Source organism: Heteronotia binoei, chromosome 13 (assembly GCF_032191835.1).
Source record: "Heteronotia binoei isolate CCM8104 ecotype False Entrance Well chromosome 13, APGP_CSIRO_Hbin_v1, whole genome shotgun sequence".
Lineage (NCBI taxonomy): Eukaryota > Metazoa > Chordata > Lepidosauria > Squamata > Gekkonidae > Heteronotia > Heteronotia binoei.
The window spans coordinates 7,194,527-7,217,612 of NC_083235.1; the positions used below are offsets into that span (position 1 = coordinate 7,194,527).

The 23,086-nt window shown below is 46.9% G+C and overlaps 1 protein-coding gene across 1 annotated transcript in view; it reads left to right on the forward strand.

Annotated features, from left to right (window-relative positions):
• Nucleotides 1-23,086, forward strand: part of DNMT1 (DNA methyltransferase 1) — a 106,013-nt gene that overhangs the window by 53,984 nt on the left and 28,943 nt on the right. Inside the window, exons 22-28 of the mRNA XM_060251980.1 lie at nucleotides 2,396-2,617; nucleotides 4,685-4,877; nucleotides 7,187-7,271; nucleotides 9,440-9,445; nucleotides 10,786-10,920; nucleotides 18,253-18,535; nucleotides 21,842-21,983. Coding sequence (XP_060107963.1) covers nucleotides 2,396-2,617; nucleotides 4,685-4,877; nucleotides 7,187-7,271; nucleotides 9,440-9,445; nucleotides 10,786-10,920; nucleotides 18,253-18,535; nucleotides 21,842-21,983 — 1,066 coding nt within the window. The remainder of the gene's footprint in view (nucleotides 1-2,395; nucleotides 2,618-4,684; nucleotides 4,878-7,186; nucleotides 7,272-9,439; nucleotides 9,446-10,785; nucleotides 10,921-18,252; nucleotides 18,536-21,841; nucleotides 21,984-23,086) is intronic.

Genomic DNA, 23,086 nt, shown 5'->3' on the forward strand with positions numbered 1-23,086 from the left:
TGAGGAAGCTACCCAGCCTGGAGCGGACTTGAAGTGGCAGGCTGCAATACGGTAGTATAGGTCAGGGATGGCCAAGGGTAGCTCTCTGCATGTTTTTTTTGCCTACAACTCCCATCAGCCCCAGCCAGCATGGCCAATGGCTGGGGCTGATGGGAGTTGTAGGCAAAAAAAAAACATCTGGAGAGCTACCGTTGGCCACCCCTGTTATAGATAGTTGTTGTTTTATCTTTAGGGACGCTAGATATGAATCCCAGCGAAAGCAGCTTTGACTCTCTTACCAGCTTTTTAGGAGATTAGCAAGGCTACCCTCAGAAACGGTCTTTAGCCTTTTTTATGACCTGTTTCTGTTTTATAGATAGTGGTTGTTCCGTGCGTGGAGCGTTTGTTTACTTATATTCCGCCCATTCCTCCATTGGGGGCTCAGAGCAGTGTACATCAAACAGAAATAAAGTCACGATAAAACCATAATAAGACCAATTGGGGAGGGACGGTGGCTCAGTGGTAGAGCATCTGCTTGGGAAGCAGAAGGTCCCAGGTTCAATTCCCGGCATGTCCAAAAAAGGGTCCAGGCAAATAGGTGTAAAAAACCTCCGCTTGAGACCCTGGAGAGCCATGAATGGGGCTGTGGCTCAGTGGTAGAGCAGCTGCTTGGTAAGCAGAAGGCCCCAGGTTCAATCCCCGGCATCTCCAACTAAAAAGGCTCCAAGCAAATAGGCGTGAAAAACCTCAGCTTGAGACCCTGGAGAGCTGCTGCCAGTCTGAGTAGACAAGACTGACTTTGAGGGACCAAAGGTCTGATTCAGTATAAGGCAGCTTCATAGGTTCATTCGTCAAACTGCCAACAAAATTGTTCAGCAAGACGACACGACAGCAAGGTGGTATAGCGCAAAGTAGTACCACAATACAGCACCACAGTACAGTAGAGCATCGTCAGACATAGTCTTTGTGCCACTTTAATGGCTTGCGTTACAATGCTGCGGATTTGAAGTGCGAGCCCCTCGAACAGGACTCTGAAGAGGCGGCGTGAAAGTATTCTAAATAAAAGAAATATTAAACAGCAAACCTTATTGAAGGCAAACAGCGTTCCGTAGTGTGTGCCAAACTAATTAGCAATCAATTAGCTGTAATTAGTCAAACAGTTGGCACGCTAGTTGGTCGATGTACCAATGTGGTCCATATTGATTGGCGAGGGCAAACTTGATCAGTGATGCTTTTGGAGATTAGGGCACATCTCTTCTGTTTGTCAAGGGTGATTCTGGTATGTTACTGTGTCAGTGAACAAAGGAAGCAGTTAAATACGAACCAGCCTTTCCTTCTAAGAGCGAGTGGCAGCTTTTGGATAAATTTGCACGTAAGCGTCCAAAGGGCATGCCGTTGAGGCTTGAATAATTTGTATTCGCATCGAGTCACGAACTGAACAAGACCATTCAAGCTTTCAAAGGCAAAGCAGTTTTAAGTTTCAAAAAAATGGGTGCAGTTCTGACAGTTTCTTAACTATGTGCACCAGCTCCAACCCTCACTTCCTTTTCTGGACTTCCTCATCATCAGACAAGCCTTTATTGGCAAGTATGGACATTGACAGTAGAAGATGGGCCACATTACATATTAGGAGAGTACAGAGTCCATGCAAAGTAAGATTAGAAGTACAAGATAAAACCAGAAACTGTTCTGGACTTGTGTTTCCTCTCTGGAGAGCCAGTTTGGTGTAGACTCTTATCTGGGAGAACCGGGTTTGATTCCCCGCTCCTCCACTTCCAGCTGCTAGCATGGTGTTGGGTCAGCCATAGCTCTGGCAGAGGTTGTCCTTGAAAGGGCAGCTGCTGGGAGAGCCCTCTCCAGCCCCACCCACCTCACAGAGTGTCTGTTGTGGGGGAGGAAGGGAAAGGAGATTGTGAACCGCTCTGAGACTCTGTCCTTGAAAGGGCAGCTTCTGGGAGAGCTGTCTCAGCCCCACCCACCTCACAGGGTGACTGTTGTGGGGGAGAAAGGGAAGGAGATTGTGAGCTTTTCTGAGACTCTGTCCTTGAAAGGGCAGCTTCTGGGAGAGCTCTCTCAACCCCACCCACCTCACAGGGTGTCTGTTGTGGGGGAGGAAGGGAAAGGAGATTGTGAACCGCTCTGAGACTCTGTCCTTGAAAGGGCAGTTTCTGGGAGAGTCCTCTCAGCCCCACCCACCTCACAGGGTGTCTGTTGTGGGGGAGGAAGGGAAAGGAGATTGTGAGCCGCTCTGAGACTCTGTCCTTGAAAGGGCAGCTTCTGGGAGAGCTCTCTCAGCCCCACCCACCTCACAGGGTGTCTGTTGTGGGGGAGGAAGGGAAAGGAGATTGTAGGCCGCCCTGAGACTTTTCAGAGTGGAGGGCGGGATATAAATCCAATATCATCTTTTTCTCTCCAGTCTGAGGCTGGCCAGCCCCGTCAAGCGCCAGAAGAAGGAAGCGGTGGACGAAGAGCTGCACCCAGAGCATTACCGCAAGTACTCGGAGTACATCAAAGGTAGCAACCAGGATGCGCCAGAGCCATACCGCATCGGCCGCATCAAAGCCATCTTCTGCAACGTGCGCAGCAACGGCCGCCCCAATGAAGCGGAAATCAAACTGCGGGTCTACAAGCTTTACAGGTGAACAGCTGCCTGCGTGGTCCGGTTTCCAAAGCACACGGATCAGTCTTGAAGGAATAGGTCTTGGAACCCTACAAATGAGACTCTTCCCTCCCACCGGCCACCGTTTTAAACTTGCGTGCAGAAACAGAGCAGCTGCCCCTTACTGAGTCTCTGGGAGAGAAGGTATCCAAAAGGCGAGCAATGATGTGTTGTGCTCTCCGGTGGAGGTGGAACGTGCCGTCACGTCATGGCGGCCCTCTAGGGCAAGGGCGTCAAACTCATTTGTTACGAGGGCCGGATCTTCACCTTTTCGGGCTGGGCCATGGGCATCATAGAATGTAATGCCAGGTAGGGGAGATGGAAACGTCATAAAGGACATCCTTTTTGAGGTAGTCACAGCACCTCAGAAAGGATTTTATAGCATTGGGAAAAGTCCAGAAAAGGGCAACTAGAATTATTAAAAGTTTGGAACACTTCCCCTAGGAAGAAAGGTTGAAACGCTTGGGGCTCTTTAGCTTGGAGAAACGTCGACTGTGGGGTGACATGAGAGAGGTTGACAAGATTATGCATGGGATGGAGAAAGCAGAGAAAGAAGTCCTTTTCTCCCTTTCTCACAATACAAGAACTCGTGGGCATTCGATGAAATTGCTGAGCAGTCGGGTTAGAACAGATCAAAGGAAGTCCTTCTTCACCCAAAGGGTGATTAACATGTGGAATTCACTGCCACAGGAGGTGGCTGCGGCTACAAGCATAGCCAGCTTTCAAGAGGGGATTGGATAAAAATGTGGAGCAGAGGTCCATCAGGGGCTATTAGCCACAGTGTGTGCGCGCACGCACGTATATGTTTGTGTGTGTATGTGTGTGTGTGTGTGTGTATATATAGATTGGCCACTGTGTGACACAGAGTGTTGGACTGGATGGGCCACTGGCCTGATCCAACATGGCTTCTCTTATGTTCTTATGTGACACAGAGTGTTGGACTGGATGGGCCATTGGCCTGATCCAACATGGCTTCTCTTATGTTCTTATGTGACACAGAGTGTTGGACTGGAGGGGCCACTGGCCTGATCCAACATGGCTTCTCTTATGTTCTTATGTGACACAGAGTGTTGGACTGGAGGGGCCACTGGCCTGATCCAACATGGCTTCTCTTATGTTCTTATGTGACACAGAATGTTGGATTGGAGGGGCCACTGGCCTGATCCAACATGGCTTCTCTTATGTTCTTATGTGACACAGAGTGTTGGACTGGAGGGGCCACTGGCCTGATCCAACATGGCTTCTCTTATGTTCTTATGTGACACAGAGTGTTGGACTGGAGGGGCCACTGGCCTGATCCAACATGGCTTCCCTTATGTTCTTATGTGACACAGAGTGTTGGACTGGATGGGCCATTGGCCTGATCCAACATGGCTTCTCTTATGTTCTTATGTGACACAGAGTGTTGGACTGGGTGGGCCATTGGCCTGATCCAACATGGCTTCTCTTATGTTCTTATGTGACACAGAGTGTTGGACTGGGTGGGCCATTGGCCTGATCCAATATGGCTTCTCTTATGTTCTTATGTGACACACAGTGTTGGACTGGATGGGCCACTGGCCTGATCCAACGTGGCTTCTCTTATGTTCTTATGACACAGACAAACACACACACTCGGCCTAATCCACCTCACTGGCTTGCTGAGCCTCAGCCAACAGAAGGAAGAGAGCCTTGGCTCAGTAGCTCTGCTGAATGGTGGTTCTAATGAGAATGAGAGTAGAGCGCTGGATATAAGATAAATCATGTTTGATGACCGAATAAGCTTTTGCTGGTGATAAAGCATGGAAGCGAAACGGGAAGAATAAAATCAATCGATCCCCTCGCACTGCACTGTGGCTTGAAGCGACTGCAGAAATATCGTTTGAAAGCAGCCCAAGAAAGAGAGCTTATTTGGTGTTCGGTTCGTCAAAGGTTTATGGGAGAGGCTTGTTTGCGGAATCAAGGAAGCTCAGTGCATTTTCTATTTTCTTTGGCGCTCCGGAGGGTTGGTTCCCCGTCCCCCTTTCCTCCTGCCAGAAGGCAACATTCAGTCTTCTCTCTCCCCAGGCCAGAGAACACCCACAAGTCCGTGAAAGCCAGCTACCACGCGGACATCAACCTGTTGTACTGGAGCGACGAAGAGGCCACCGTGGAGTTCAGAGACGTCCAGGGCCGCTGCACGGCGGTGTATGGGGAAGACCTGACGGAGTGCATCCAAGACTACTCGGCCAGCGGCTCCGATCGCTTCTACTTCCTAGAGGTGACCTTTCTCATGGTGTAGCTGGACCCCTGCAGTGTTTGTTTCTCTGTTTTATTTACTTAAAACGTTCGCTAGCAACCCTAATGGGGGTCTGAAGTCTGTCTGACTGATGCCCCAAACCCACCCTTGGGGGCAATTGCTTCACCACAGGAGGTACCATCTGGATAAACTGATGTGATCACCATCTTCAAGTACTTGAAGGGCTGTCCGATAGAGGATGGTGTGGAATTGTTTTCTGTGGCCCTGGAAGGGAGGACCAGAACCAGTGGGTTGCAGTTAAATCAGAAGAGTTTCCAGCTCAACATTAGGAAGAACTTCCTTACAGTTAGAGTGGTTCCTCAGTGGGACAGGCTTCCTCCTTGGGAGGTGGTGGGCTCTCCTTCCTTGGAGGTTTTTCAGCAGAGGCTAGATGGCCACCTGACAGCAATGAAGATCCTGTGAATTTAGGGGGAGGTGCTTGTGAGTTTAGAGCAGTTCCTCAGTGGAACAGGCTTTCTCCTTGGGAGGTGGTGGGCTCTCCTTCCTTGGAGGTTTTTCTACAGAGGCTGGATGGCCATCTGACAGCAATGAAGATCCTGTGAATTTAGGGGAGGTGTTTGTGAGTTTAGAGCGATTCCTCAGTGGAACAGGCTTCCTCCTTGGGAGGTGGTGGGCTCTCCTTCCTTGGAGGTTTTTCAACAGAGTCTAGATGGCCACCTGACAGCAATGAAGATCCTGTGAATTTAGGGGGAGGTGCTTGTGAGTTTAGAGCAGTTCCTCAGTGGAAGAGGCTTCCTCTGGAGGTGGTGGGCTCTCCTTCCTTGGAGGTTTTTCAACAGAGGCTAGATGGCCACCTGACAGCAATGAAGATCCTGTGAATTTAGGGGGAGGTGTTTGTGAGTTTAGAGCAGTTCCTCAGTGGAAGAGGCTTCCTCTGGAGGTGGTGGGCTCTCCTTCCTTGGAGGTTTTTCAACAGAGGCTAGATGGCCACCTGACAGCAATGAAGATCCTGTGAATTTAGGGGGAGGTGTTTGTGAGTTTAGAGGGGTTCCTCAGTGGAACAGGCTTCCTCGAGAGGTGGTGTGCTCTCCTTCCTTGGAGGTTTTTCAACAGAGGCTAGATGGCCCTCTGACAGCAGTGAAGATCCTGTGAATTTAGGGGGAGGGGTTTGTGAGTTTAGAGCGGTTCCTCAGTGGAACAGGCTTCCTCCTTGGGAGGTGGTGGGCTCTCCTTCCTTGGAGGTTTTTCAACAGAGTCTAGATGGCCACCTGACAGCAATGAAGATCCTGTGAATTTAGGGGGAGGTGTTTGTGAGTTTAGAGCAGTTCCTCAGTGGAAGAGGCTTCCTCTGGAGGTGGTGGGCTCTCCTTCCTTGGAGGTTTTTCAACAGAGGCTAGATGGCCACCTGACAGCAACGAAGATCCTGTGAATTTAGGGGGAAGTGTTTGTGAATTTCCTGCATTGTGCAGGGGTTAGATGACCCTAGAGGTCCGTTCCAACTCTGTGATTCTATGAACTCACGACTCTTGGTGTAGGGGTTACGAAAGCCAGTTTGATGCAGTGGTTAAGACTGGCAGACTCTAATCAGAACTGAGTTTGATTCCCACTCCTCCATGTACAGCCAGCTGGGTGACCCTGGGCCAATCGCAGTTCTAATTTTAAACGGCAACCCGACACTAGGCAATTATGAACAAAGATGCCACGCAGTGGTTCAGCTCAAGGTCCGTTCCAGGCGAAGACCCCAGAATTCGTTTTCTCCGTTTCAATTTTATAACATCTTCAACAATGGAATGAGCTTAAAGGAATTGTTCTGGACCTCAGTGTTCACGGAAATTACTCCTGAATATTTTTACTTCGTATTTGTGAAATTCCAATATTAGTCTTACGGTGCTTTCCGCCCAATTTCAATCATTTCCCATTTTAAGTTAAATTAATTTCATAGGAACCCGTCTTTCAGTCTGTGTAACACACACACCCAACTACTGTTCTCTCAGAGCTCCCTCAGCCCCACCTACCTCACGGGATATCTGTTGTGGGGAGGGGAGGGGAGGGGAAGGAGATGGAGAGCCTCTCTGAGACTCCTTTGGGTAGCAAAGGGCAGAGTTCAAAATCAACTCTTCTTCTTGTAATATTGTAAGCCGCCCTGAGCCCGCGTGCGGGATAGGGTGGGGTATAAGATGAAAAATTAAATTAAATGCTTCTTCTTTGGTTCTGTCTCCTTCCTGTTGGTGTTCTTCGGGCTTTAGAGGAGCCCTTCGGAAGTAGCATCTTTCGAACAGCCCCGATTCGGTGGCAAATTTTGTTTTAATTTCATCTTTTTTTTCCCCCAGGCATACAATGCGAAAACGAAAAGCTTTGAAGACCCTCCGTATCATGCCCGAAGTTCTGGAAACAAAGGGAAGGGGAAAGGGAAAGGTGAGCAATCTTAAGATTTCTTTAAAAATACATTTTCAGTCTCTCCCTCCTTTTCACTCCCCCCCCCCCCAGTCCCCAAAGCCCTCGTTTGAGCACAGCATACCTTAGGGAGACCGAAAGCAGGGCTCTGTCTAGACCAGCCTGAAAAAACAAATCCAAATACCCCCCCCCCCAAAAGACAAATCTGCTTGCTTCCCTGCCAACGTTTGCATTAAGAATAGCTTTTTCGACCCAAAATAGCATTCTTTGTGTTAGGCTTTTTGCACATTTTTATTTATTTACTTATGAAGAAGAACAAGAAGATGATATTGGATTTATATCTCGCCCTCCACTCCGAATTTCAGAATCCCAGAGCAACTCACAATCTCCTTTATCTTCCTCCCCCGCAGCAGACACCCTGTGAGGGGGTGGGACTGAGAGGGCTCACACAGCAGCTGCCCGTTCAAGGATAGAGTCTCAGAGTGTCTCACAATCTCCTTTATCTTTCTCCCCCACAACAGACACCCTGTGAGGTGGGTGGGGCTGAGAGGGCTCTCCCAGCAGCTGCTCTTCCAAGGACAGAGTCTCAGAGCGGCTCACAATCTCCTTTCCCTTCCTCCCTCACAACAGACACCCTGTGAGGTGGGTGGGGCTGAGAGGGCTCTGACAGAAGCTGCCCTTTCAAGGACAGAGTCTCACAATCTCCTTTATCTTCCTCCCCCACAACAGACACCCTGTGAGATGGGTGGGGCTGAGAGGGCTCTCCCAGCAGCTGCCCTTTCAAGGACAACCTCTGCCAGAGCTTAACACCTTTCTTATGCCTTCCACCCAGTCAGGATTCCCAAGGGGGAAAGATTCAGACATTCCAACAATTAGAAACAACATCTGAAAACGATAAAATATTTCAGTAAAAACACACAAACACCAGACCCAGGAAGGAAGGCCGGTCATCATTACTGAGGGTACTTCCTCAGACAGAACAGAATTTTTTTCAGAGGGAGACAGATGAATCTCTCTAGGGAGGCAGTTACAAAGTTTTGGTGCCATAACCAAAAAAGTCCTTCCTCCCTAGTCATTAGGCGCTGCCGGAATGATTCAAAGGCTGCTGTCTCCATTTTCCACTGTGAATATCAGAGCATAAGAGAAGCCATGTTGGATCAGGCCAGTGGCCCATTCAGTCCGACAATCTGTGTCACTCAGCAGGCAAAACCCAGGTGCCTCCAGGAGGTCCACCAGTGGGGCCAGGACACCAGAAGCCCTCCCACTGTGGCTCCCCAAGCACCAAGAATACAGAGCATCACTTTTCCCAGACAGAGTGTTCCATCTACACCTTGTAGCTCATAGCCACCAATGGACCTCTGCTCCGCATGTTTATCCAACCCCTTCTTGAAGCTCTCTGTGCTTGTAGCCGCCTGCGGCAGGGAATTTCCCATGTTAATAATTCCTTGAGTGAAGAAACGCTTCCTTTTATCTGTTCTAAGCCTACGTTTTCGTTGTCAGCAAGTTATCGTATTGTGAGAAAGGTAGTACTTTCTCTACCGCCTCTATCCCATGCATATTTTTTAAAAAATAATTAAATCGTATTATATAGCAAACAAAGTTACAATGGGTCTCTATATAGCAGACGTTAGGATAGTACAGCATAATTTTGTGACGATTTTTCTGGGTCAGGTGAAGTCGAGTAGCTGCTTCACCATTGGCCTGCTCATGAGGATTTTGCCACTGGCTCAAGTTGTTTGTTAGTTTGTTAATTTAATTGGATTTATATCCGGCCCTCCCTGCTGAAGCAGGATCAGGGTGAGTCACAGCAATGAAATATTTACAGTACTAAACTTTAACCATTAAAACATTAAACGATACAAACGATTAAAACATAAGAGAGCCAGTTTGGTGTAGTGGTTAAGTGTGCGGACTCTTATCTGGGAGAGCCGGGTTTGATTCCCCACTCCTCCACTTGAACCTGCTGGAATGGTCTTGGGTTAGCCATAGCTCTGGCAGAGGTTGTCCTTGAAAGGGCAGCTTCTGTCAGAGCTCTCTCAGTCCCACCCACCTCACAGGGTGTCTGTTGTGGGGGAGGAAGGTAAAGGAGATTGTGAGCCCCTCTGAGACTCTGTCCTTGAAAGGGCAGCTTCTGGGAGAGCCCTCTCAGCCCCACCCACCTCACAGGGTGTCTGTTGTGGGGGAGGAAGGGAAAGGCGATTGTGAGCCGCTCTGAGACTCTTTGGAGTGGAGGGCGGGATATAAATCCAATATTTTCTTCTTCATCTTCTTCTTCTTCAAAACAGTTTGGTGCCAGTGTTAAATTCCAGTATCTTCAGCCCTCTTGGGTATCCTCATACATACACTGCCAGTTGAAGGCGAGTTGAAACAAAGTTGTCTTACTGGCCTTGCGGAACTGCACAAGGTCCCACAAGGCTCTTACTTCTTCTGGGTTCCACCAATAGGGGGCCGCTGTAGAGAAGGCTCGCTCTCTGGTGCTCTTCAGTCTCGCCTCCCTCAGCCTTCAGAGATCGATAACAGATTCTGTGTCCCAGATCGAAGTACCCTCTGGGGGACATATGCACTGCTGGTTGCCTTTTGACTGATTTTCCTGTCTTTCTGTTACTGCCACAAGTCATTTGAACATAAGAACATGAGAGAAGCCATGTTGGATCAGGCCAGTGGCCCCTCCAGTCCAACACTCTGTGTCACATAAGAACATGAGAGAAGCCCTGTTGGATCAGGCCAGTGGCCCATCCAGTCCAACACTCTGTGTCACATAAGAACATGAGAGAAGCCATGTTGGATCAGGCCAGTGGCCCATCCAGTCCAACACTCTGTGCCACATAAGAACATGAGAGAAGCCATGTTGGATCAGGCCAGTGGCCCATCCAGTCCAACACTCTGTGTCACATAAGAACATAAGAGAAGCCATGTTGGATCAGGCCAAGGGCCCATCCAGTCCAACACTCTGTGTCACATAAGAACATAAGAGAAGCCCTGTTGGATCAGCCCAATGGCCCATCCAGTCCAACACTCTGTGTCACACAGTGGCTCAGGGCGGGCTACATCGTAAGAACGGTCCATAGTAAAACCAGTAAAAAAAAATTTAAAATATAAAATCTAAGATTACAAAGATTAAGATGGCATATTCTGCCTCACAGATATATATATATACACACACTGTGGCTAATAGCCACTTTGGGGGCACCTCTAGGGATGTGGAATAAAAAAAGTACTACATAAGGCGTTCTCAACCTTCTGACACCGATGGCTGCCACAAAATGGCCGCCGCAGGAGGCAGAGTCAGCTGCTGCGGCTCACCTTCAGTCACACAGCGAAGATATTTGTGGTGTGGTGACAGCTGCTGTTATTTTTTTAAAAGGACATTTAAAAAAATCTGCCCAGCCAATCAGCAGTCTTGCTAGGCAAAAGCCCCACCTGGCCCCGCCCAGTTCCTAAAAGCACTTGGTGGGTGCCAGGAGAGATGCCATTGTGCCCACAGGCGCCATGTTGGGGTCCCCTGTCCTAACTAAACATCTGTTTTCTGACGCAGGCAAAAGCAAAGTGAAATCGTCAGGGGCGTCCGAGCCCAGCGAACTCGAAGCCCCCGAGATGAAGCCCCCGAAATTGCGCACGCTGGATGTTTTCTCGGGCTGCGGAGGCTTGTCGGAAGGGTTTCACCAAGCAGGTAAGGCTGTTGTTTGAAATGGGGTGGGGGGTGTTTTATTTATTTATTCGTTTTATTCGATTTTTAGCCCACCCTTCCCGTAGAACAGGCTCCAGGAGGGCTACATCGTGAGAACGGTCCATAGTAAAAACAGTAAAAAAACAATTTAAAATATAAAATCTAAGATTACAAAGATTAAGATGGCAGATTCTGCCTCACAGATGTGACCTGTTGTCCAAGTCCAGCAGATCTTGTAGCATTGGGATGGAACATAAGAGAAGCCATGTTAGATCAGGCCAATGGCCCATCCAGTCCAACACTCTGTGTCACAGAAGAACATAAGAGAAGCCATGTTGGATCGGGCCAATGGCCCATCCAGTCCAACACTCTGTGTCACATAAGAACATAAGAGAAGCCATGATGGATCAGGCCAGTGGCCCCTCCAGTCCAACACTCTGTGTCACATAAGAACAGAAGAGAAGCCATGTTGGATCATGCCAATGACCCATCCAGTCCAACACTCCGTGTCACATAAGAGAAGTCATGTTGGATCAGGCCAGTTGCCCATCCAGTCCAACACTCTGTGTCGCATAAGAACGTAAGAGAAGCCATGTTGAATCAGGCCAGTGGCCCATCCAGTCCAATACTCTGTGTCAGATAAGAACATAAGAGAAGTCATGTTGGATCAGGCCAATGGCCCATCCAGTCCAACACTTTGTGTCAGATAAGAACATAAGAGAAGCCATGTTGGATCAGGCCAACGGCCCATCCAGTCCAACACTCTGTGTCACATAAGAACATAACAGAAGCCATGTTGGATCAGGCCAATGGCCCATCCAGTCCAACACTCTGTGTCAGATAAGAACATAAGAGAAGCCCTGTTGGATCAGGCCATAATAAGAGGTAGCAGAGTGAGAATAATGAAGGAGCTACCCAAAGAAGTGATAAACGACAGGAGAACATATAAAAAGTTGACAGAAAAACTGAAAGACAATGGCACAAGGTACAGATGGATAATCCCTGAGGGTTTGAGCTTTGAACTTCAGGGGAAGAGAGTAACAATTACAAATGCTAGAGAGTTGAGATTTTTTGAAGAAAATAAGGAATTTGCACCATGATGGATTACAAATTACTGTCTTGGAATGTTAATGGACTAAATTCACCACAAAAAAGAAGGGCAACTTTTCATTGGATTAAGAAGCAAAATTGTAACATAATTTGTCTGCAATAAGTCCACATCAAACAAAAGGATTATAAATTTTTATGGAATAAACAATTGGGAAGGGAATTTTTTTCATTAGCCAAACAGAAAAAAAGGGGAGTAGTCATTTATGTTAAACAGGACTTGGAGCCAAAACTGATGTTTAAAGATAAAGATGGAAGATTTGTAGCAGTGGAAATAACATCAAATGGGAAAAAAATGCTGTTATTGGGACTATATGCACCTAATGGTGCAAAAGATGTTTTTTTTAAAGATATTATACAACAACTAGATGAGTTGACCTACGATCAAATACTCTTAATGGGAGATTTTAATGGAACAGTTGAGAACTCATTGGATAGATCCGGAGGGAAAAAAAACAGCGTGAAAGAAGGGAAATTGCCAAAGTCTTTCTTTGAGTTAGTTAAACAGGAAAACTTGGAAGATATATGGAGAAAGTTTAATCCTGAAGTGCGGGACTATACTTTTTTTTCTGCAAGACATAAGACCTTTTCTAGAATTGACATGCTGTGGGGAACTAGAGACTTAGGCCTTATAACAAAGAAGATAGATATTTTGCCTAAAATCGGTGCCGACCATAACCCAATAATGTGGATTACAAAATTGTCCAAAAGACTGAGAAGATGGAGACTGAATGAAGATTTGCTACAGAATAAAGAAACAGTGTCTTTCCTAGGAAAAGAGACTAAGGAATTTTTCCAAATGAATGATAAAGAAGATATTGACTTCCAGACGGTCTGGGATACTTATAAAGCAGTAATGAGAGGGTTGTTGATTACATTGAACAACAAAGATAAAAGGGAAAAAGAAAAACAATTATTGGACATTCAAAATGAAATAAAGAAAAAAGAAGGTGCGTTGAGGAAAAGACCAGGGAAAAAGAAGATTCTAAGGGAAATATCAATATTACAAACTCAACTAAGACATTTACTAAACAAAGAAGTGGAATGGAACTTGAAAAGGCTTCAGCAGAAATCGTTTGAAGGAGCAAATAAGACGGGGAAATACTTGGCGTGGCAGCTGAAAAAAAAGAGAGAAAACAAAACAATTAGTAGAATTGTAATAGATGGAAGAGATGTAGTTACTCAAGAGGGAATAAAAAGAGAATTTTTTAAGTACTATGCCAAGTTGTTTAAAGGTGTTGAAGTAAAGAGAAAAAAGATAGATGAATATTTACAGAAAATAAAAATTGAGCCTTTAACTGAAAATATGAGAAAAACTTTGAATGACCCAATTGAAAAAATAGAAATTGAAGTAGCAATCAATGTGATGAAGAATGATAAAGCTCCCGGGCCAGACGGTTATACAGCCAAGTACTTTAAAACTTTTAAAGATGAATTAATACCAAAATTACAGAAGCTGATGAATGTAATAAGAGCTAAAGGGAAGGTACCAAATACATGGAAAGAAGCGGTTATTTCTTTGATACCTAAAGAAGAAAAAGACGTTACAAATGTGAAAAATTATAGACCAATCTCACTTTTGAACAATGATTATAAAATATTTACAAGAATTCTGGCGGAACGACTTAAGCAATATCTGATAAATTTTATAAAGGAGGATCAAGCTGGTTTTCTTCCCAAAAGACAAATAAGAGACAATATTAGAACTGTTGTAAACATTGTAGAATATTATGAAAGACATCCAGAGAAGGAAGTAGCACTATTCTTTGCGGATGCAGAAAAAGCATTTGATAATTTAAATTGGGACTTCATGTTTGCAGTGATGAAAAAAATGGAGCTTGGAGAGAGCTTTATAAGGATGATAAGAGCAATATATTCTGAACAAAGGGCAAGGTTGTGCATCAACGCAGATCTTACAGATGAAATGAAAATCAGTAAAGGTACTAGGCAAGGCTGCCCGCTTTCGCCATTGTTATTTATAATGACTCTTGAAATTTTACTGATGCAGATTCAAGAAGAAAAAGTTCTAGAAGGATTACAAATAAAAGGATATACCTATAAATATAGAGCATTTGCGGATGATATAATGTTTATAAATGAAAATCCCTTACAAGCTACACCGTTGTTGTTAATGAGAATACAAGAGTTTGGGGAGTTGGCGGGATTTTACATAAATAAAGAAAAATCAAAAATTTTATGTAAGAATATGCAGAAAAATAGACAGCAAGAACTACAAAGATTAACGGGTTGTGAAGTTACCTCTAAGGTAAAATACCTAGGGGTAGAGATAACAATGAAAAATATTGATCTGTTTAGGAACAACTATGAAAAACTCTGGCGCAAAATAGAAGAAGATATGCTAAAGTGGAACAAGCTCAATCTGTCATTGTTGGGCAGAATAGCTGCAGTAAAAATGAATATCTTACCAAGGGTTATGTATTTGTTCCAAACCATCCCCATTGTGAAAGATGCTAAGCAATTTGATAAATGGAGAAGAAAAATCTCGGAATTTGTGTGGGCCGGAAAGAAACCCAGAATTAGAATGAAAGTCCTGATAGATGCAAAAGAAAGAGGTAGATTTCAATTACCAGATTTGAAACTGTATCATGAAGCAATTTGTTTAGTATGGTTGAAAGAATGGATAACGTTATTAAATAAAAAACTTTTAGCGCTAGAAGGCTATGGGAAAAAATTTGGCTGGCATGCCTACTTGTATTATGGGAAAAAGAAGATGGACGGTCTTTTCTCTCACCATTATATAAGGAGTAGCTTACTAAATGTGTGGATAAAGTACAAGAAATATGGCGATGAGAGAAGACCTTTGTGGATAGTGCCGGCGGAAGTGATAAAATTAACGGCCAAAACAGTTAAGGAAAAACAACTATCATACAACCAACTACTAAAAATACAAAGTGGGAAAATAGAAATGAAAACTGCAGAAGAATTGAATTATAAATATGATTGGTTTCAAATGCAACAAATAAAAAGTTTGATGGAGAAGGATGTAAAAGCGGAAGGAATAAGGAAAGAGCAAACAGAAATGGAAAGAGTTCTGCTTGGAGATAATGAGAAATTAATTTCAAAAGTGTACAAATTACTTTTACAATGGACTACAGAAGATGAAGTAGTGAAATCTCAAATGATAAAATGGGCAATTAATGTAAATAAAGAAATAAAGATGGAATCTTGGGAACATTTGTGGAAAAACTCTATGAAACTCGCAACATGTCATAGTATTAAAGAGAACTGTTTTAAGATGATGTATAGATGGTACATGACTCCAAAAAAATTAGCAAAGATGAACAATAAGATGCCAGATAGGTGTTGGAAATGTAAAAAGCATGAAGGCTCTTTCTACCATATGTGGTGGACTTGTGAAAGAGCTAAAATGTTTTGGCAGATGATTCAACAAGAGATATCTAAGATCCTAGGATATGAATTTAAAAAAGAAGCAGAGACATTTCTGCTGGGATTACAAATGAAGAATTTTCCAAAAGAAGATAGAACTTTAATATGGTACTTGCTCTCAGCTGCTAGGACATTGTATGCGCAGTTGTGGAAGCAAGAAAAAATACCAGAAAAATGGGACTGGACTTTAAAAGTTATGTCATGGAGTGAAATGGATAAGCTAACAAGAAAATTAAGAGACTGCGATTTAGAACTCTTTAATCGGGAGTGGAAGAAATTCAGAAGATATGTAGAAAAAGAGTGGAAAATAAAAGGACACTGGACAATTTTTGAAGATTAAGACCTTTAAGACAAGAATATAACTTTTGAAGGGTTTTTTTTCTTTCTTTCTTAATCAATTTTTGTTTTTTCTTGATAGTTAAGGTACCTTTAATATCTGTTTTCTAAAAAATAACACTGGCGGGGGTCAATTATTGGGGGGTGGGGTGGGAGGAAAGTAAGATGTGGGGTAGAATGATGCTTTTATCTTAAGGTTTTTTATAAGCTGTAGAAATAGTTCTACTACCATGTGTTACTAATAAAATTGTTTATACACACAAGAACATAAGAGAAGCCATGTTGGATCACGCCAACGGCCCCTCCAGTCCAACACTCTGTGTCACATAAGAACATAAGAGAAGCCCTGTTGGATCAGGCCAGTGGCCCCTCCAGTCCAACACTCTGTGTCACATAAGAACATAAGAGAAGCCCTGTTGGATCAGGCCAATGGCCCCTGCAGTCCAACACTCTGTGTCACATAAGAACATGAGAGAAGCCCTGTTGGATCAGGCCAATGGCCCATCCAGTCCAAAACTCTGTGTCACAGAAGAACATAAGAGAAGCCATGTTGGATCAGGCCAACGGCCCATCCAGTCCAACACTCTGTGTCACAGAAGAACCTAAGAGAAGCCCTGTTGGATCAGGCCAGTGGCCCATCCAGTCCAACACTCTGTGTCACATAAGAACATAAGAGAAGCCCTGTTGGATCAGGCCAGTGGCCCATCCAGTCCAACACTCTGTGTCACATAAGAACATAACAGAAGCCATGTTGGATCAGGCCAATGGCCCATCCAGTCCAACACTCTGTGTCACACAGTGGCCAATATATGTGTGTGTGTATATATACATACACACCCACATATACATTAGGGGGGGAGGCTGGGGGAATGAGTGGGGGGAGGCCGGTGACAAGTGACACCCACTGCCTCAGCTGAAAGCCTGGTGAAGGAGCTCTGTTTTACAGGCTCTGCAGAATTGAAGCAGATCCCGCAGGGCCCGGATCTCCAGGGGGAGCTCATTCCATCAGTCAGGGGCCAGATGGACATCTCTGGGGCCGGGTATTACTAGACGTTGTTGGTTTGCTGACCGTAAGGACCTACGGGGCTCATACAGGGGGAGGCGGTTCCGAAGGTGTGCTGGCCCCTGGCCCTATAGGGCTTTAAAGGTTAGTACCAACACCTTGAACCGGATCCGGTACTCATTGGGTAGCCAGTGCAGTTCACGCAGCAGTGCAGCAGTGTTCTGCACCAGCTGGAGTTTCGAGAGGAGGGCCAAGGGCAGCCCCACGTAGAGAGAGTTACAGTAATCTAGCCTGGAAGTGACGATTGCATGGGTCACTGTGGCCAGGTCGTGGGGGAGTCGAGATACGGGACCAGCTGCCTGACCCGCCTCAGATGGAAAAAGGCCGATCTGGCAGTGGTGGCAACCTGGGCCTCCATAGTTAGAGAGGCATCCAGAAATACCCCCAAGCTCTTCACCCTCGATGTGGGCATCAACGGAGCCCCATCAAAGGTTGGGAACCTGATCTCTGATCCCAGCCCCCTATAGCCTCTAGGCACAGCACCTCCGTCTTCGATGGATTCAGTTTCAGCCGGCTCTGTTGCAACCAATCAGCCACGGCTTGCTCACGACCTGAGTTCGATCCCAGCAGAAGCTGGTTCAGGTAGCCAGCTCTAGGTTGACTCAGCCTTCCATCCTTCCGAGGTTGGTAAAATGAGGACCCAGCTTGCCTGGGGGGAAAGTGTAGATGACTGGGGAAGGCAATGGCAAACCACCCTGTAAAAAATCTGCTGTGAAAACGTGAGAGCAACATCACCCCAGAGTCGGAAACGACTGGTGCTTGCACAGGGGACTACCTTTACCTTTTTAAAACCTTTATGCATATATTTTGACATTTGCCCTTATATTGGGTAAAGGTGCTTATATACAGAACCATAGATAGGTGGTGTGTACTTTGGTTTTGACATTTTTAATCCATAATTAAAATATACTGTATATTTTATAATAGCCGTGTGTGTTCAGCTTCACTCAGTTGTTTTTTTTGTGTCATCCTTTTTTTTGTTACCCTTCCTCTACTGGGAGAGTTGTACGTTCCCTCCCTTTTTTGGTCCAATCTCTAACCATTAAAGAGCCCTGTGGCACAGAGTGTTAAAGCTGCAGTACTGCAGTCGGAGCCCTCTGCTCACGACCTGAGTTCGATCCCAGCAGAAGCTGGTTCAGGTAACCGGCTCCAGGTTGACTCAGCCTTCCATCCTTCCGAGGTTGGTCAAATGAGTCCCCAGCTTGCCCGGGGGGAAACGTAGCTGACTGGGGAAGGCAATGGCAAACCACCCCGTAAAAAGTCTGCCGTGAAAACGTTGTGAAAACAACGTCACCCCAGAGTCAGAAACGACAGGTGCTTGCACAGGGGACCTTTCCTTTTCCTTTCCTAACCATCATACAACACTGGCTTCCAGTATAAAGCTATTTTTTGTTGTTGTTCTGTTTTTCTCCCAACATCAGAAGTCTCTGAGACCTTGTGGGCCATTGAGATGTGGGAACCGGCCGCACAGGCCTTCCGCTTGAACAACCCCGGCACGACGGTCTTCACGGAGGACTGCAACGTCCTGCTGAAGCTGGTGATGTCAGGAGAGAAGACCAACTCCCTGGGCCAGAAGCTGCCGCAGAAGGGGGACGTGGAGATGCTGTGCGGGGGTCCGCCCTGCCAGGGCTTCAGCGGCATGAACCGCTTCAATTCCCGGACCTACTCGAAGTTCAAGAACTCCCTGGTGGTCTCCTTTCTCAGGTGAGCATGACAGTACTGTTTTTCTTGTTGTCGACCATTGGGAGACCATGGCTCAGTGGTAGAGAAGCCATGTTGGATCAGGCCAATGGCCCCATCCAGTCCAACACTCTGTGTCACAGAAGAACAGAAGAGAAGCCATGTTGGATCAGGCCTATGGCCCATCTGGTCCAACACTCTGTGTCACATAAGAACAGAAGAGAAGCCATGTTGGATCAGGCCTATGGCCCATCTGGTCCAACACTCTGTGTCACAGAAGAACATAAGAGAAGCCATGTTGGATCAGGCCAATGGCCCATCCAGTCCAACACTCTGTGTCACATAAGAACATAAGAGAAGCCATGTTGGATCAGGCCTATGGCCCATCCGGTCCAACACTCTGTGTCACAGAAGAACATAAGAGAAGCCATGTTGGATCAGGCCAATGGCCCATCCAGTCCCACAGTCTGTGTCACATAAGAACATAAGAGAAGCCATGTTGGATCAGGCCTATGGCCCATCTGGTCCAACACTCTGTGTCACAGAAGAACATAAGAGAAGCCATGTTGGATCAGGCCAATGGCCCATCCAATCCAACACTCTGTGTCACATAAGAACATAAGAGAAGCCATGTTGGATCAGGCCAGTGGCCCATCCAGTCCAACACTCTGTGTCACATAAGAACATAAGAGAAGCCATGTTGGATCAGGCCAATGGCCCATCCAGTCCCACACTCTGTGTCACATAAGAACATAAGAGAAGCCATGTTGGATCAGGCCTATGGCCCATCTGGTCCAACACTCTGTGTCACATAAGAACACAAGAGAAGCCATGTTAGATCAGGACAATGGCCCATCCAGTCCAACACTCTGTGTTACACAGTGGCCACAAAAAAACCCCCCAAGTCACTGTTTCCTCAACAGCAATACCCTTTCTTCCCCACAATATGGAAACAATACCTCTCAAGGGGTCCTTTTGTAGAAAAAGAGGTGCCGGATATCATTAGCACAACTCATTTGTATGACACATTCGCATATGCCATACACCCCTGACATCACCAGATGGGTTTTTTTTGGAGGGGGGTGGTGGTTAAGAAAGAAAGCACAATAAAATTTAGAAGTTCCGGAGCTCCGCTCCTGTGAGCTCCTGCCCAAAACGAGACCTCCCACTCCCACAGGGTTGTTATTCTAAGGATTGCAATGAGATATTGCAGGGGTGGCCAACGGTAGCTCTTCAGATGTTTTTTGCCTACAACTCCCATCAGCCCCAGCCATTGGCCATGCTGGCTGGGGCTGATGGGAGTTGTAGGCAAAAAAAAACATCCGAAGAGCTATCGTTGGCCACCCCTGTGATATTGCAAAGCACTATAGATGCTAAAAAAAACCTTATACCCAGGCTGTGCTTTTAACCATTCACAAAACCTGCACCAAGAAGGGGAAGGGTTCTGCTGAGCTGCTGCTGTAATCCGTCTTGCGGTGTGAACTGGCAGAGACTAACTAACCAAGAGAGAGATCTCGGGGTCGTGGTGGACAACTCACTGAAAATGTCAAGACAGTGTGCGATTGCAATAAAAAAGGCCAACGCCATGCTGGGAATTATTAGGAAGGGAATTGAAAACAAATCAACCAGTATCATAATGCCCCTGTATAAATCGATGGTGCGGTCTCATATGGAATACTGTGTACAATTCTGGTCTCTGCACCTCAAAAAGAATATTATAGCGTTGGGAAAAGTGCAGAAAAGGGCAACTAGAATGATTCAAGGGTTGGAACACTTTCCCTGTGAAGAAAGGTTAAAATGCTTGGGACTCTTTACCTTGGAGAGACGTCGACTGTGGGGTGACACGATAGAGGTTTACAAGATTATGCACGGGATAGAGAAGGTAGAAGAAGATATTGGATTTATATCCCGCCCTCCACTCCGAAGAGTCTCAGAGCGGCTCACAATCTCCTTTACCTCCCCCCCCCCCCCCACAACAGACACCCTGTGAGGTGGGTGGGGCTGGAGAGGGCTCTCACAGCAGCTGCCGTTTCAAGGACAACCTCTGCCAGAGCTATGGCTGACCCAAGGCCATGCTAGCAGGTGCAAGTGGAGGAGTGGGGAATCCTCCCTTAACCACTACACCAAACTGGTTCTCCAGGTAGAGAAAGAAGTACTTTTATCCCTTTCTAACAGTACGAGAACTCGTGGGCATTCAATGAAATTGCCAAGCAGTTGGATTAGAATGGATAAAAGAAAGTCCTTCTTCACCCAAAGGGTGATTAACATGTGGAATTCACTGCCACAGGAGGTGGTGGCAGCTACGGGCATAGACAGCTTCAAGAGGGGATAGGATAAGCATATGGAGCAGAGGTCCATTAGAGGCTATTAGCCACAGCATATTGTTGGAACTCTCTGTCTGGGGTAGTGATGCTCTGTATTCTTGGTGCTTGGGAGGGTGGGCACAGTGGGAGGGCTTCTAGCCCACTGGTGGACCTCCTGATGGCACTTGGGGTTTTTTGGCCACTGTGTGACACAGAGTGTTGGACTGGATGGGCCATTGGCCTGATCCAACATGGCTTCTCTTATGTTCTTACGGGCCACTGGCCTAATCCAACATGGCTTCTCTTACATTCTTAAGTCTGAGGCAGTGATGCTCTGTATTCTTGGTGCTTGGAGGGGGGCACGGTGGGAGGACTTCTAGTGTCCTGGCCCCATTAGTGGAGCTCCTGATGGCACCTGGGATTTTGGCCACTGTGTAACACAGACTGTTGAACTGGATGGGCCACTGGCCTGATCCAACATGGCTTCTCTTATGTCCTGATGGCACCTGGGGTTTTTTGGCCACTGTGCGACAGAGAGTGTTGGACTGGATGGGCCATTGGCCTGATCCAACATGGCTTCTCTTACATTCTTATGTCTGAGGCAGTGATGCTCTGTATTCTTGGTGCTTGGGAGGGGGGCACAATGGGAGGACTTCTAGTGTCCTGGCCCCATTAGTGGAGCTCCTGATGGCACCTGGGATTTTGGCCACTGTGTAACACAGACTGTTGAACTGGATGGGCCACTGGCCTGATCCAACATGACTTCTCTTATGTCCTGATGGCACCTGGGGTTTTTTGGCCACTATGCGACAGAGAGTGTTGGACTGGATGGGCTGTCGGCCTGATCCAACATGGCTTCTCTAATGTTCTTATGGGAACTGTTGCAAAACCTGGTCTGGATTTGGAAGGTGGGAAGGGATTGCTGGGCCTTGCATTGACCACCTATTTAAAGTCTCTGACAGAGACGGGCGACCTGGTAGAAAAAGTCTATGCTGGATGCCGATGTCTGCCCTCTCTCATTTCCCAGCTACTGCGACTACTACAGGCCGAGGTTCTTCCTGCTCGAGAATGTGAGGAATTTTGTTTCCTTCCGGCGCTCCATGGTGCTGAAGCTGACCCTGCGGTGCCTCGTCCGGATGGGATATCAGTGCACTTTCGGAGTGCTGCAGGTACAGCGGGCAGGAAGCCTGGCAGGGGGAGGGGGACACATCTTTCTACCTAGGCTTTGAATTGGAGGGGAGGCAGCACGGCACAGCGGATCTCACAAGCTAAGCAGGTCTGCTCTAGTCAGTGCTTGGATGGGAGGCCACCCAGGAAGGCTCTGCAGAGGAAGGCAAAGGCAGACCACCTCTGCTGGGATGGGAGACCACCAAGGAAGACTCCGCAGAGGAAGGCAAAGGCAGACCACCTCTGCTTCTCCCTTACCTTGAAAGCCCCTTGCTGGGGTCTCCATAAGTTTGAAGCTAAGCAGGGTTGGTACTTGGATGGGGGACCACCAAGGAAGGCTCTGCAGAGGAAGGCAGTGGCAAAATTGCTTCTCAGTTGCCTTGAAAGCCCTTTGCTGGGCTTGCCAGAAGTTGAAAGCTAAGAAGGGTCAATACTTGGATAGACCACCAAGGAAGGCTCTGCAGAGGGAGGCAATGACCAACCACCTCTGCTTCTCACTTGCCTCGAAAGCCCCTTTCTGGGATCACCATAACTTGGAAGGTCAGCAGGGTCGGTAGTTGGATGGGAAACCACCAGGGAAAACTCCACAGAGGAAGGCCATGGCAGGCTGCCTCTGCTTCTCACTTGCTTTGAAAGCCCCTTGCTGGGGTCGCCAGAAGCTGGAAGCTGAGCAGGGTCAGTACTTGGATGGGAGACCACCCAGGAAGGCTCTGCAGAGGCAGGCAATAGCAGACCACCTCTGCTTCTCCCTGGCCTTGAAAGCCCCTTCCTGGAGTCGCCGGAAGCTAAACAGGGTCAGCTCTTCGATGAGAGATCACCCAAGACAGGCAGAGATGCTCTGGCATTGCCTCCCTCCGCACAGCAGCCCTGGACTTCCCGAACGGTCCACCATCCGAGCATTAAGCAGAGTCAGCCCCGCTTAGCTTCTAAGACGTGCCGACAATTTGTTAGCTTGGGCCATCCAGATCAAGGCAAGAGATGAGCAGAGGTGGTTGGCCATCGCCTGCCTCTGTGTAGCAACCCTGGACTTCCTTGGTGGTCTCCCATCCACGTACTAACCAGGGACAAGCCTGCTTAGCTTCCAAGACTGATGAGATCAGCCTAG